The sequence below is a fragment of the Hylobates moloch genome, unplaced genomic scaffold (assembly GCF_009828535.3).
Source record: "Hylobates moloch isolate HMO894 unplaced genomic scaffold, HMol_V3 SCAFFOLD_18, whole genome shotgun sequence".
In the NCBI taxonomy this organism is placed as follows: domain Eukaryota; kingdom Metazoa; phylum Chordata; class Mammalia; order Primates; family Hylobatidae; genus Hylobates; species Hylobates moloch.
This window is the reverse complement of record NW_026652293.1, coordinates 181,873-197,495: the sequence shown is the minus strand read 5'-3', so window position 1 is coordinate 197,495 and position 15,623 is coordinate 181,873. Positions and strand designations below refer to the sequence as shown.

Below are 15,623 nucleotides of genomic sequence, written 5' to 3'. Positions count from 1 at the left end.
ACTTCTTGCCTCTGGAATTGTGAGAAAATACATTTCAGTTGTTTAAGCCACCTAGTCTATGGTATTTTGTTATAGCAGCCAGAACTGACTAGTACACTGGGGAAGCCATCAGCTGCAGCTGCCCTAAATCGCTTAATGATGTGGAGCAGTGTCTGGGTCAGCAGTGCCTTCCAAGTCTAATAGAGCCGGCCTTGCATCCTGACTGTCCCATTTCACAGCTGCATGACCTTGGGCAAGTCCCTTACTCTTTATCTGGAAATGGGTTTAGCAATACTGGCATAGAAAGAGCCTAGCACTGTGCCTGGCACATAATGGGCACTCCATCAACTTCGGTATCATGGTATGTTACTAAATGAAAAAAGCAGAGTATCAGAAAGTATGAGCCGGGTGTGATGGCACACATCTGTTGTCCTGGCTACTCAGGAGGCTGAGGTGGAGGATCCCATGAGGCCAGGAGGTCAAGACGGCAATGAACTATGATCACGCCAGTGTACCCTAGCCTAGGGAACAGAGTGAGACCCTGTCTCTAAAAGAAAAAGAAAGAAAAGAAAATACATGTATTGCCCTGCTTTTTGTCAAAAAATGTATATAGATGCATAGAAAATACTGCAGAGGTTTATGTCCTCACGTCTGTGATGGTGCTCTCTGGCTGGTAGCCTTATAGGTGATACCTATTTTCTAATTCTTGCCTAGGTACACCTTCTGATTTTTTCTACAATAAATATGTGTGAATTTGCTAGCACTAAGAGAGTCTGAGGGAAAAGCTGGCCCCTGGCTGTTGTTTATTTACACACACCACATGCCTGCCGCCACACGTGTGACCCGCCCTGGGCTGCTCACTCTGGCCCCGGACCGGGCTGGAGCTATGGGCTGGCTCGGGTGTCTCTGCGGCGCCGTCCTGAGGTGAGCCTGCTCAGGTTTCACTGGCCCGAGTCCCCGTAAGTCTAGCTTAGCTTTAAAGGGGGAATTTATGGGATTCTTGCAGTCTGGGATAAGAGGTGGTGGGCGGCATAAGCCCGGCGTGAGGCTGCGAGTGTCAGGCCTGCCGTTCTGGAGACCCCCGCTGAGGTTACGGCCCCCTTGATGGCTGTGAATGCCCCAAGGCGGCTCCAGGCAAGCAGCAGGTCTCAGCTAAGCCGGTCCACCGGGCTGTCCACCTTCCTGCTGCTCCTCTTTCAGAAGCCCATCTCCCTGCTGGTCTCTGGGCTTCTGGATTTTGTGAGGAGGGAAAAGAGGGAGTGACGAGGCAGCCCAGAGAGCAGAAAGGGTTAGGAGATGAACGCGTCCCGGGCTCTGTCTCTGCTGTGTGTCCTGCGGTGAGCTGCTCACCCGCCCTGGATGTAGGAAGTGGGAAGCACCATGTCTCCTGCCTGTGATTCCTGGGGTGCCCCTTCTGCCAGCGTCTGGCCTGTGGGAAGCCCAGCAGAGCACTCTTGGGGCACAGAGGGCAAAGCTAGGCTCAGAGAGGCGGCTGCTGCGCCTATGCTCAGCCTCCTGGGGAAGGGCTGCTGGCACGACTCCGTTGGCCTAGGGCTGCTCTTCCGTGGCAGCTGATGCCCACTGCCCAGGAAAATAGGGGTACCCCAGGGGCTGTTGACCATGTCTCTCTGCCTGTCCGGACAGCAGCAGAGGGGCCTTTATCAAAGTGCTGCCTGTGCCAGGCACCATGCCAGAGACTCCATGTACATTACCTCACTTAATCCTAAGAGCCAGCCATCCCCTGGAGCTGGGATTCTTATCCCCATTTTATAGATGAAGAAACTGAGGCTCAGAAGGATGAGGTGACTGTCTAGGGTCAGATAGCTAGAAAGTTAATGGTGCAGCAGGACTTCAACCTAGGCGTGTGTGTGACAAAGCTTGTTCTGCTCCCCTAAGTCACAGTGTCTGGCATATAGCAGGCACAAAAGTAAACTTGAGACAGGCCTCCCAGCCACCTACCCTCCCAGCATTTCTAAGCACCTGCTGTGGGCCTGACTGTGCTGGGAATGAGGGAATGAGGGGGCACATGCCTGGGGGGCCCAGGTGTCTAGAGAACGCACTCACTGTGTGACTAGGACAAGTCCTTTCTTCAATCTGGGCCCCTGTTTTCCCTTCAATATGTGAAGCAAGTTGGACAAAATCATGCCGAGGGCCACACTGACATTCACCGGCTCTGGGGCTCCAAGATCCTTGTCTTGAAGGATTTCCCAGGCTCGTAGAGGAGGTAGGACTTCCATTGCACCAAAAGCATCTGTGTGGCAGTAGAGAGTACTGTAGTGATGTTGTGAAGATTTAGAGAAAAAACATGGGAAGGATTTGGCATGTGCTGGATGTGCAGAAGGCGCACCTAAGTGGCAGCTATTTGTAGGGACTGCTGAGGCCGGGGAGCTCAGGCAGTGGGGGAGACCAGGAGGGAAGGCAGGAGACCAAGGACCATTCCAGGAGGAAGTGTGCTTCTGCTGGGCTCTGAGGGCCCAGAGGGGTTTGGGGTTTGGAAGGGTCAGGCTACCCTGACAGGATGCCGAGGATGTGTGCCTCAGAGCAGCGAAGCATCATGGATGTGTGAGGTCACACCAGGTGGACAGGGGAGCTTAGGCTGTAGCGGCCCCAGAGCCAGGCTGAAGGCACTTCCATTCATTGAATGCCCACCAGGAGCCAGGCCTGTGTTCAGTATTTGACAGTGATTTCACACCCTCAGCTCTACCCTGTAAAATCCTCCCCATTTTACAGATGCAGGAAAAAGTATGCTCATTTCAGATGTTGAATCCTGTCTTTCTCACTGCTGCATGAGATCGGGGGTTGGCAGATTAACAGCCTAGGAGCCAGCAATCTGTTTTTCTAAATAAAGTTTTATTGGAACACAGTCCCACTCATTTGTGTGTGTGTGTGTGTGTGTGTGTGTATATACATATATGTATGTATATATATGTACATACATATATATATATATATATATATATTTTAATGGTACAAGGGCAGAGTTGAGTAGTTGTGGCAGGGATTATATACCCACAAAGCCTAAATCATTTACTTCTTTGCCCTTTACAGAAAAAGCTTGCTGACTAGATGGCGGAGTCAGGCAAGTCTAAGCCTTATACTTGCTGTGTGAGCTTGGGCAAATCACCTGCCCTCTCTGAGCCTGCCCAGCCAACTTCTGAGGGTTGTAATGAAGCTCACAGGTGATGGATGCAAAAATGTTTTGTAAACTGTGAAGTGCAGTGCCCTATCACCAGCCCAGTGCCTGATAGACAATAAAGTCTGCTTGTGGGTAAAACAAGGTGGTCATGATGTAGGCCTGCCTGGACCCAGCTGCTGGATGCTCCCGGGACTGCAAGGAGGCAGCCTCTGGGTCTTAGATGCTGAATGCATCATTGTCCACTCTCATGCAGACTTGGCAGGGTTCAGCATAAATTAAAATTCTTGTGGGGAGTCACCTTATATGTGGTGCCACTTTATAGCCAAGTCATTATGGTAATTTGCAAAGCTCTCTGGTGCGTAACTAGAGCTGTTTGCTTCAGATTTGTTGGCTGTGACCTCGTTCAGGCCGCGCCATCCTGCATGTACTGAACCCCAAGTCTTGGGGGTTTGTCCTTCTGAGTCTGGCCTTAGAGTGATCCAGACCTGCCCTTTCTGGGGACAGCATGTTTCCCTTACAGGTCCCCATCTCCCTGCCCCAGGCTCAAGGAGAAATAAAAGAAATAATTATCATCACATTACTTTTTAAGCACTAACTCTGAGCTAGGCCTCATGCCAAATGCATCGTGTTCATATTCTCATTTGTCACGTCAACCTTGTGAGTTAGGTGTTAGCACCATTTTACAGATAAAAACATTGAGGCTTGATGAGAAAACCAAACCAAATTCTTACCTAGCTTACAAAGTGCCAATCCAGGCCCTGCTATGGATTCGCTGTGTGGCTGGGGCAGGCCTTTTCCTTCTCTGAGCCTTAGCTTCTTATCTATTAATGAAATAGATGGTCAGCCAGTCCCAACTCTGACATTCTAGGATTTCTCACTAACTTGTGAAAGTAAACACAGGACTCCATCACCCTGTAAGTCTCCAAAGGAGCTTCATTTGCATGGGGAAAGCCAGGCCCAAGGTTGGCTCTTGGCCCTTTGTGGCACAGAGTGAGACATGGTTGCGGGTGCCAACCTCTTTCTAGGGCACCCCTGCTCCCCCGGCTTTTCCAGGGAAGGGTCCATCCATCCATGCTCTCTGGAGATGGAGAGTGAACAGGAGTGGACCCCCTCCATCTGGGTCTTGTGAAGTCACTGGGGACAGGGAGGCAAGACAACAGACAGGAGGCAGCGCCTACATCTTTCCTGGCAGACATGGGACCGTGATGGGTAGCGATGAGAGTCCCTGCATCTTTCCAGTGACAGCAGCATTTCTGGGACACATGTTTGCAGTGTTGGGTTTAACTTCCAGTCTCTGAGACAGCAGGTATCCCGGGGCAGAGTCTAGGCTTTGAAAGACCAACTTTGGGCCACGGCTATGCCAGCAATTACTATATGACCTTGGGTGACCACTTGCTGGCTCTGGTGCTCAGTGTCCCTCTGCAAAGTTGGGAGGTTGATGTTTCCACCCAGAGCACTGTGAGGGTCCCAGCAGACAAGGGCTCGAATGAGCCTAGAGCACTAAGTGGCACCATACTATGACTTGAGTGGCGCCTTCCTCCGTCCCTCCCAAAGCTGGTTTGTTTATTTACTGCAGGAAAACCTTTTACTGTATCCAGAGGAGAAGAAGCTAACAGGCCTCAATAGTTTGTTGGGTAAAGACTATTTCTTCCCATAGAAGTGATGGGTTTGATCTCCACTCAGTCCCTTCTTCCCTGTGTGACCTTGGCAAACTGCTTTGACCCCTCTGAGCCTTTGTGTCCTCATCTGTCGATGGAGCGGGCTTACCCTCCTGGCAGAATTATTGCAAAGATTAAAGCTTAGACATCATTATGGTGGTTTTACTTTTTACTTCCCCAGAGGCTCTCCAACATGACCCTCACTGGAGTCAAAGGTGGGGACACTTACTTAGGGGTCTCTGGTTATTCAGCAGTTGGCCAAGAGGCAGCAGGATGTGGGCTTCAAAGTCTGGGAGATCTAGGTTTGAACTGTGGCCCTGCCTCTTACAGACCCACAAGCCTGCTCAAAGGCACAGAATCTCTCTCCAAACCTTGCCTTTCTCATCTGGAAAATGGCTGTCCTGCCCCTGCCCCACAGGGATGGACCCTTGAAGGTCTTGATGAGTGAGGGCTTGGTAGGTGCTGGCTCTCCACCCTTTCTAGGGCCTGCCTGCCTTCACTGCACACAGCCTCCTAAGTGCAGGAGGGGAGGAGTAACCCAAGGCCCTGGAGGGGCCTGGTGAGTCCTGGAAGGAAGCTCTGAACGGCACCCCCGTTAGAGACTCTGGGAGAAAGACCCTGGTGAAACTGCTCCGTGTGATGGTTAAGCTCTTTCTGCTCCAAATGCTATTAATGGTCATAAAATTATCCACAGTTTTCTGAGGCCCAGTCCCAGGGTTTGCCTCAATGGGACAATAAAATTGCATGCAGAAACGATTTGGAAAAGGCAAAGATGGCCAAGCAGAGACAGAGTTAAATGAGCGGCATCCTGCTCTCATTAACTCAGGCCATTCACATTTGTTACCAGGGATTTCATTTTAATTAAAAAACAACCCAGTTATTAAAACATAAGCTTGTGAGGGGCTGGCCAGGCAGCAGCCAGGGCCAGTGGGAACAAGCGTTGCTTGCAGCAGGACGGGCCAGGACTGGGGCTGGCGCTGGGGCTGGGAAGCTAGTGTGGGAGCAGATGTTTGCTGAGTCCTCTCCACGGGCTCACGTGTGGCTGGGAACCTGGAGGCTCCCATGTGAGCACCTCACCTGCCCTGGGACCTTGTGAGCGTAGCATATGCTCATCCACAGACTGGAACGTGCTCGGCAAGCAAATGCCTGGCACGCGGCTAGTTAGCGCTGAGTGCCCGGCCTCAGCATGGGGATAATTGTGTGCCAAAGGAACTGCCTTGAAGGCAGGCTAGAATTAGGGTTGAGGGACAGGGATCCTCGGGGGTGGAGTCTCTAAAAGGCTTCTTATTACATAGCGATTAAGATGTGGGGTTTGGGTCTGACAGATCTGATCCGGAAATCCAACTCAGAGGCTTCCTAGCTGTGTGTTCTTGGGTGAGTAATTGAACCTCCCCATGCCTCTGCTTTGTCCTCTGTAAAATGAGGATAGCAGACTCAGGCCTCCCTTGGACATCAGTGGGGATGCTCGAGTGAGACAGTGGTGTGCGTCCCCGGCCCTGGTCCTGCACAGGCTGCTTGGCAGATGCTGCTCTTGCTGATGTCCTTTTCCTCATGGTAAGGAGTCAATCATGTTCCGGGACCAGGTTTTTTTCGCGTCTTAATCCTTTATCTTTCTCAGTGTTGGCCATACTTGGGCCTATCAATCATGTTTTATTATATCTGCAAGGCACTTTGTAATTGTTGAAGTGCTGTTTAACAATAAGGACAAGTTTCCTTCTTGGTGCATCCACTAGGTTTCAGCACCGTGCTAGAGACTTTGCGCCTCTGTTCTCAGAGGCTGACAGCATCACTGGGGAACGGGTGAGATCCCCTTACACAGGGGAAACAGGGTCTGGCCTGCGCAGGGATTTGTCCGAGTTATGGAATTGGTTTGGGGCAGAGTAGGGGCTCACATCGAGCTCTGTCAGCCCCCAAAATTCATATCCTTTCCTCCCTAGCTTTGCTCTGTGAGTGACAGGACAGAAAGCATAAGAAGATAGAGTTTGGAGGTGTGTATCCCTCATCCGTAGATGAGAGAACTGAGGCCCAGAGAGGCGAAAGAGCTTAGAACAAGCATGCCTGACTCTTATTACACTTTATGTGGTTTCTGAGCACTTTCACATCAACTGCTTCAGTTAATCTTCCTAGAAACCCACTAGCAGGGCAAGGCAGGGCATGAGGCAGGCTGTGGAAGAATCAGGCAATAGCGAGGTATAATTGCACACTGTGTTTCTATGGTGTAACACAATTTGGAAGACAATGTAGACTGAGCTTTTGTGTTAACAGTACCAGATGCTGTTTAGTGAGCACCTACTCCCTGACATTCATGTGTCAGCACCACTCCCTCCAGCCTGTGGGCAGCAGCGCAGCTGAGCAGCCACCTGCCCCAGCTCGTGTTCTCACACCTTGCCTCATGAGCACTGTGTGGTTAACATGAGGATAATACACTGTACGCTCCAAGAGACTCGGAGTTTCTCTCGTTTACCAGTGTTTCCTGCACCTAGAACAGTGTCTGTACATAGGAGGTGTCCAGTGTTCATGTAACAGTCATTTAACCACTGGAGACCCAGCATCCCCATCTGAGAATGGAGGATTTTATTATCGATCCTGCTGGTGGTTATGGGAATTAGACGAGGTATCCTGGTACCTTGCATGCAGCAGGGATGCAGTGAGTGTTGGCTCTGGGTGCCCTGTCCCTTGCTGTACCCCAGGGACTGCCCTCTCCCCATACCCCTCTGCAGGCTATTCCCACTCACTGTGTCCCTCTCTCCCTGTCTTTCTCTGCCTAGTGAATGGGAGCTACGGCCACTGCACCCCGAGCTCAGAGAAGAGCCTGCTGGACCTGGACCTTGCTGAGGGCCCTGGCCCCACCTGCTGCCAGGGCCTGTTCCTCCCTGCAGGAAGCCCGCCGTCCCGGGCTCACCCCCAAGCTTGTGAGAGGCTGCTGCATTTCCCCCACCCTAACAGGTAGGTGCGGGCAGCTGTTTTCTGTGGACACTCCCAGGAGGCTGCAGGACCAAGGGCCTCAGGCCTCACCTCCTCTGTTTAGCTGGGGGGACACATGGGGAAATGGAGGCACGAGGGGCCCGTAGCTCAGAAGCAGCTGCCTGGCCTAGATCCTGCACCTTCTGCTTTGCCTTCCGAGAGACACAAGATGGTTCTATTGAGGTGTTTCCCTGCCGAACAAGCAGACGGAGCTTTTCACAGAGAATCAATCATTTCAGAAGAGGAAGGTTCATGGGTAGGTTGGGGAAGGAAAGCCCAGTTCAGAGTTTATAGAGTGTCAAACCCTGAACTGCTGATAGGGCAGAGAGGGATTCCTCCCACGCGCCATCTCTGCCCCAGGAGACCATGGCCCACAGAGCCCTGCTGGGTAGCTGTCCACTCAGTGCTTGCACACTTCCAGTGCTGGCCACCCTGTCTCATTAGGGTGTGCACTGGGCTGATACCCGCCTCCTGCAGCTTCTCCTGGGTCTCAGTTGTGCCTTTGTCTTAGTCTATTTTCTGTTGCATATTGACAGAATACTTGGCACTGGGTAATTTATAAAGAAAACGAATTTATGTCTTACATGTTAGGAGGCTAAGTCCAAGATTGAGGGGCTGCATCTGGTGAGGCCCTTTTTGCTGGCTGGGCCTCTGCAGAGTCCCGAGGAGGCGCAGGGCATTACCTGGTGAGGGGGCTGAGCATGCTAGCTTGGGTCTCTCTCGTCTTATAAAGCCACCAGTCCCACTCCTATGATCATCCATTAACCCGTGAACAGATTCATCCATACATGAGGCAGAGCCTTCATGACCCAACCCAGTCACCTTTTAAAGGCCCCACCTCTCAACACTGCCACATTTGGGATTAAGTTTCAGCATGAGTTTCGGAGGGAACACATATCCAAACCATAGCAGCCTTGGTGACCTCTGGTTTGCTGACAGCCAGGTCAGTCACAGACAGGCCTCTGTGCACACCAGCTCAGCCCCAGGCCCCTCACCCACTGCCTGGGGCTGCTGGCCTGAGGCCTGCTTCACAGACCAGAGATTCTAAACATTTGCCCAGTTGCTGATTTGCAGTTTATTCCTTCACCAGCCATTTGTCAAGTGCCTGTCATGTGCCAGGCACTGTGGTCAGTGCTGGGAGCATCTTGGTGAAGGATGCAAAGATCTCTCCCGCTAGAGTTTACGTTCTCTTGGGAGCTCCACGGTGGATAAATTCCTAAATAGAAGGATGCTGTTCTTCCCAAGTGCAACCATTTTCCTTTGAGAATTTAGATTCCTTCTGGCTTCCTTTGATATTAGTAAAACTTCTGATTTTAGGCGTGTATTCGTTTGTTTAGACTGCCGTAGCAAATGCCAAGGACTAGGTGGTTTAAACAACAGAATCGTGCTTTCTCACCATTCTGGAGGCTAGAAGTACAGGACTGAGGTGCCAGCAGGTTTGGTTTCTTCTGAGGCCTCTCTCCTTAGCTCGCAGATGACCGCCTTGTCGCTGAGTACTGACATGGCCATCCCTCGGCCTGTGCCCTAATTCCTTTTTTTTTTTTTTGAGACAGGGTCTGACTCTGTCACCCAGGCTGGAGTGCAGTGGCACAATGTTGGCTCACTGCAGCCTCCACCTCCCAGGCTCAAGTGATCCTGCCACCTCAGCCACTCCAGCAGCTGGGACTACAGGTGTGTGCCACCATGCCTGGCTAATTTTTTGTAGAGACAGGGTTTCACCATGTTGGCCAGGCTGGTCTCGAACTCCTGGGCTCAAGCAATTCACCTGTCTCAGCCTCCCAAAGTGCTGGGATTACAGGTGTGAGCCACCGTGCCCGGCCCTCATTTCTTATAAGAACACCTGTCCTATCAGAGTAGGCCCTCACCCTTATAAACTCGTTTAGCCTTAATTATTTATTTAAAGGCTCTCTCTCCAAACACAGTCACACTGGATGTTAGGGCTTCAATGCATACATTTTGGGGCGGACACAAATCAGTCCATAGCAAGGAGCAAGTGTCTTTTAGTTTTTGAGCCGTGCATTGTTTGGTGACAGTCAAATGCATTTATCTGCTGGATGCTTCTCTGGAGGCTCCCCAGTGGTATCCAGTTTCCCTGGTGAAATTCATTCTGTTACCTCTCAGGATAGAAGCTGTGCTAACTTAGGAAAAGCTAAGGAAGAGGATATTTTTTTTTCTTTTGCTAGAGACAGTCAGAAATATCATTTGTCATTTTGAATATCATTTTGACAATCTACGGCACAGGAGAGTCTCTGCGTAGAATTCTACGCTGGCATCAATCTAAGTTGCTGTGCCCCCACACCCTCCCTATTAAAGTGGTTGAATTTGAGCTGACTCTTTCAGACTCACTCATTTTCCTAAAGAAAAACAGACCCCCAGCCCCTGTGCCACACCTGATCCGAATTCCGTGCCTTTCCTCAACCGCCCGATGGCCTTGTGTTTGGGGCCCCTTCTCTGCACTCTTGGTGCCTGCCCCTCCCAATCTCAGGACCTTGCAACTAGCTCCTGGGTTCCTGTGCCAGCCACCTCTTTGCCTCCAGCCTAACTCTCTAATACTAATAAAAGCCTCGGTTTCCTGAGTGACTCCTTCGGGTGCACATTCTCGTATTCGGTCATCACGGTCCCAGGAGGCCCAGATCCTACGGCTAATAAAAAATGATGGTGGTGTACTTACTGTGCACTGCACCCCAGGCCAAGCACTTTTTTTTTTTTTTTTGAGATGGAGTCTCGCTGTGTCACCCAGGCTGGAGTGTAGTGGCGCGATCTTGGCTCACTGCAAGCTCCGCCTCCCGGGTTCACGCCATTCTCCTGCCTCAGCCTCCTGAGTGGCTGGAACTACAGGCACCCGCCACCACACCGGGCTAATTTTTTGTAGTTTTGGTTTTTTTTTTTTTAGTAGAGACAGGGTTTCACCAGGCCAAGCACTTTTTATGCATTAATGTGCTCAACCCCCAACTGCCGTTGAGTGGGGAAACTGAGGCTAGAGAGGCCACATAACTAGTTCTGTTCACCAGAACTCTATCTACCCCTCAGCAGAATGCAAATGTTCTCTCAGGGGTCTGGTCCACAGACTCCCCTATTGGAAGGGGAGCTGCCCAAGGTCAGGGACCTGGTCTTCCCACTTCTTCAGCATCACCCAGCGTAGAGTGAAAAGCCTGTTGAGTGAAGTCACTGACTGTCCGTTCCGACTGCAGTTCCTGAGCCCTCAGGGGCATGAGATCTGAGATCCCGCCTCTCCCCTGAGTCTCTGCTGGAGAAACACTGATTATCCCAATCTCAGCAGCTCCCTTCCAGGGTCCAGGATTATGGACAAAAGACTCTGTGCATTTCTGATACTTAGAACATTGAAGCCATAAGGAATGTAACGGTCATGAGATGACATCATTCCATAGACAAAGCTGGGGCCCCAACCTTCTGATTCACACAGATCCAGATTCCAGTTCTTGCTCTATCACTGCCTTGCAGGCTCGGGCAGGTCGCTTCAGTTTTCATGAGTATAAAACAGATGGCGGAATCTCCCGTGAAGCGTGTAGTCATGTATTCAGCAGATACCTACTACCACATCTTCTGCTGTGCTAGGATTGCACGAGACGGCCCTTGGGAAGGCGCCCGGCACTTTCAGCTGCTCAGCAGTTGTTCGCTGTGTTTGGAGACCCAGGCTTGCAATTTCTAGAGATGGGATGGGAGTTGCCCTGGGGTGCACGGGGCTCAGCGGCAGAGCCAGGCCGGAACCACTTCCTGGGCCTCACAGTACGGTGGAGGAAGGGAGGCAGTACTGCCTCAGTGCATATGGGGAGCCACAAGACACCAAGGCCTGAGTCGCCCTCCCCGCCTGCTGCTGTGCAAGGTTTTGCTCTCAGTCTTAGTCACTCGGGTGACTCAGTCACGGAAGCTACCACTGTTCTCTTCTCTTGGTGTTGGTTGATTTACCTGAAGCCATTTTCAAGGGACTGCTCCAAACAGATGTTTTCCTGGCCGAACTCCTGCCCATGCCTGCCTTTGCCAGGCCCAGAATCACAGTCCCCTGAGGAGTAGCTCTGCTTTTGTTTATTTCTTTATTTTGAGATGGAATCTCGCTCTGTTGCCCAGGCTGGAGTGCAGTGGTGCGATCTCAGCTCACTGTAACTCCTGCCTCCTGGGCAAGCAGTTCTCCTGCCTCAGCCTCCCGAGTAGCTGGGATTACAGGAGCACATCACCATGCCTGAATACTTTTTGTAGAGACAGGGTTTCTCCACGTTGGTCAGGCTGGTCTCAAACTCCTGACCTCAGGTGATCCGCCCACCTTGGCCTCCCAAAGTGCTGGGATTATGGGTGTGAGCCACCACGCCCGGCCTGCTTTTATTTTTTTTTTTAAGCCATATAAAATTACTACTTTTCCATCAGATCTTTAAGATACTCAGAGCTTTCTGCTGGCAATGGTGGGGACGGTGTGCCAGCCCTGGGGAGAGGGGATACGTGTTTGCTGTCTACCTTAGACTCAAACCTCCTTCTGACTCCACCCAGTGACCACTTAGATTAGGGTTCTTGGGAGGGAAAAGGTCGTTAGGTGTAGTTGAGAAACAAACAGAAAAGCCTTTCCCCTTCTCCTTCATTCAGGGGGAGCTTCAGGTCAGTTCAACATAGGAAAAAACACCCACACTCCAGAGAAGGGGAATGGAGACTCTGGCCAGGCCTGGTCCCAGCTTGCTGCTATATGCCTGCATACAGGCCCCTTTCCCACCTGTGTGTGATGCGATTGGAGTCCATGCTCTCTGAGGGCCTCCAGACTCTGGCTTTCCCTCTTCCCTGTCCCTTCCCCTCCCCTCCTCTACCTCATGCCTGGAGCTCGGGATGCTACAGTTGCAGGGAGCCAGAGATGGAGGGGCTGGAGCTGCAAGGCCATCTTGGGAAACTGAGGGACGGGTGATGACCCCACAGCTCTGGCTGCAGAGAGCCCCAAGACAGTGGTGGTAAACAGCAATAACAGCACCCTTCACCCTGCCATCCCCTTCGCAGAAGGCTGTCATGGGGCCATCTCACTCGATCTGGCAGCCAGCCTCTGAGGTAGAGAGACTTAGCCCTCATTTTACAGGCAAGGAAACTGAGGTTCAGATGGGGTGAGGTGGCATGGGGTGTCCTAGCCAGACTTTAGGCATAGCACCAGGCTCCCTGTTCTGTCTAGCCAGCCAGGGGGGCGTCCTAACTCTCAGCTCTGCCTCACTTTCCTGACCTTTCCCCTTTTCAGAGTTCTCTGGTGACAGGTAGGCCCTGTTGTCTCTCTCTGCACCTTACCTGGTCCCCCCACTCAGAATGGTGGAAGCTTCAGTGCAGGAATCCCCTAGTGTTATTTAAGCCTGGCCTCCTGCGCAGTGGTGGAGGGAATGTTCCCCATGTGGGAGAGGCCCTCTGGGCACCTGTGTGCCACATGTGTGGTGAAGACAGCCACCTGGCAAACCCCAGCCGTGCCCACATACATCACCCTCGCTCTCATGGGGAGGATCCTCCTGATGTCCCAGAGGAGGAGAGAGGCCCAGGACGGCAAAGGACCTTGCCCACGTTTGCACGGCTGGATGTGGCTGAGCCTGATCTCAAACCCACGTGCTCCCATGGGCTGCCCTGCCTGGCCTGCCCCGCCCCATGGCTTTTCCCCAAAATCGCAGTTTCATGCAGTCACATTGTGAGGGCCTGAAACCCTGGGACCCCTCAGAAGCTTTTCCTCAGTCCCTCCTGAGACACCCCCACCAAGACTACCCTTCAGACTCCCCCATGCACTGACATTAACAGTGGAAAGACCAGGCTGCTTGGGGCGAAGTGTCATACAATTAGCATTTGTAGAAGTTAAGCTAGATTACAAAAATTAAGAAAGATTTAAAGGACATGTAAGGGGAATTTAATATACCCTGGACCTGGGTGTTCCTCAAAATGCCAACCTCAGCCTTCTTCCTGGAGAACTCACTAGAAGGCCATGGAGAGGGAGCAGGGCAGCCCCCTCGGAGGCAGGATGGCATGGCATCCAGGGCTGGGGGGGCGGTGCTGAGCTTTGGTAAAATGATGCAAGGTCCTCCTTTCTGGTGTTCTCACCACATTCACCCTGGAGTGCATGTTATGACCTTGGCTCCCTGCAGCCTCAACCTCCTGGGCTCAAGAAATCCTCCTACCTCAGCCTCCCAAGCAGCTGGGACTACAGGTGCACACCACCACACCTGGCTAATTTGTAAATTTTTTTGTAGAGATGGAGTCTCACTATGTAGCCCAAGCTGGTCTTGAACACTCCTGGACTCAAGCAGTCCTCTTGCCTTGGCTTCCCAAAGTGCTGGGATTATAGGCATGAGCCATTGTGCCTGGCCTCCTGCCTCTTCTTTCCCTCCCCAGCCCTTCTCTCCCTCTCTCTCCCCATTTTCCTTTACGCTCTGCTTGTTTTCCAGACAACCACTCTGTAGGTGCTCTTTCTCTGCCTCCAGGCCTCAGCCTCTGTCTCCTGCCCTGGGCTCGTCCATCCCTTGGTCCTCAGCTTCCCTGTCTGTCCCCGCCTGGGCCTTCCCTCTGTGGCGAGCCCAGCCTCTCATGACCTCTCTGGCCACTGTCTTCCAGGTCACCCAGACCCCAGGCCACCTATGTGAACGGCAGCCTCCCAACCACACAACGCATCAAACAGGAGTCCCTGCCCAACTACCGAGCCATGGCAGAGGCCCGCACATCCCTGTCTGCCCACTGTCGGGGCCCGCCGGCCACTGGCCTGCACCCAGACCTGGACCTCCCGGGCCGAAGCCTCGCCACCCCTGCACCTTCCTGCTACCTTCTGGGCAGCGAACCCAGCTCTGGCCTGGGCCTCCAGCCCGAGGCCCACCTCCCTGAGGGCAGCCTGAAGCGCTGCTGCCTCTTGGGCCTACCCCCCACCTCCCCAGCCTCCTCTTCACCCTGTGCCTCCTCCGAGGTCACCTCCATCATCCGCTCCTCCCAGACGTCTCTGGTCACCTGTGTAAATGGACTCCGGAGCCCCCCTCTGGCGGGAGATCTGGGGGGCTCTTCCAAGCGGGCCCGGCCTGGCCCTGCATCGACGGACAGCCATGAGGGCAGCTTGCACCTTGAAGCCTGCCGGAAGGCGAGCTTCCTGAAGCAGGAACCCGCGGATGAGTTTTCAGAGCTCTTTGGGCCTCACCAGCAGGGCCTGCCGCCCCCATATCCCGTGTCTCAGTTGCCGCCTGGCCCAAGCCTCGGAGGCCTGGGGCTGGGCCTGGCGGGCAGGGTGGTGGCCGGGCGGCAGGCGTGCCGCTGGGTGGACTGCTGTGCAGCCTACGAGCAGCAGGAGGAGCTGGTGCGGCACATCGAGAAGAGCCACATCGACCAGCGCAAGGGCGAGGACTTCACCTGCTTCTGGACTGGCTGCGTGCGCCGCTACAAGCCCTTCAACGCCCGCTACAAGCTGCTCATCCACATGCGGGTGCACTCGGGCGAGAAGCCGAACAAGTGCATGGTGAGTTCCCACCGGCCGCCAGGCCTCACCGCAGCCCCTCTGGCAGAGCAGCACTCACCCCAGTGCCCCAGGGAGGCCGCATGGGACTCCTTCCTCGGGGCTGGCTGAGATCCCTGTGGTTGAAGAGGGAAGGACCCATGCTGTGGATGTGGCCACTGGTCAAGATGGTCAGTGCCCCTGTCACTGGGAACCGTGGCAGAGGGGCCCTCATACTCAGCAGGTGCCCAGTCCCCCACCCTGAGGCATTAGATATATCTTAGCACGCGGCAGGGCCCGGGGCTGTGCGCACATGCGATTGGAAAAACAGGCATGGGCAGCCTCTTCTTTCATTGTTTGTGCTCATGTTCCACCTGCTCGTGGCCAAATGAGACGTGGAGAACATGCTCTTCTCCAGCGCTGGGCCCTCACCGCCACCCATCCCAGTGAGCTTCCCTGG

The 15,623-nt window shown here is 53.1% G+C and overlaps 1 protein-coding gene across 1 annotated transcript in view; it reads left to right on the top strand.

The window, feature by feature from the left end:
• The window catches only part of GLIS1 (GLIS family zinc finger 1), a 236,996-nt gene that overhangs the window by 135,229 nt on the left and 86,144 nt on the right, over positions 1-15,623 (top strand). Inside the window, exons 3-4 of the mRNA XM_032137210.2 lie at positions 7,542-7,719; positions 14,305-15,187. Of these exons, the coding sequence (XP_031993101.1) occupies positions 7,542-7,719; positions 14,305-15,187 (1,061 nt within the window). The remainder of the gene's footprint in view (positions 1-7,541; positions 7,720-14,304; positions 15,188-15,623) is intronic.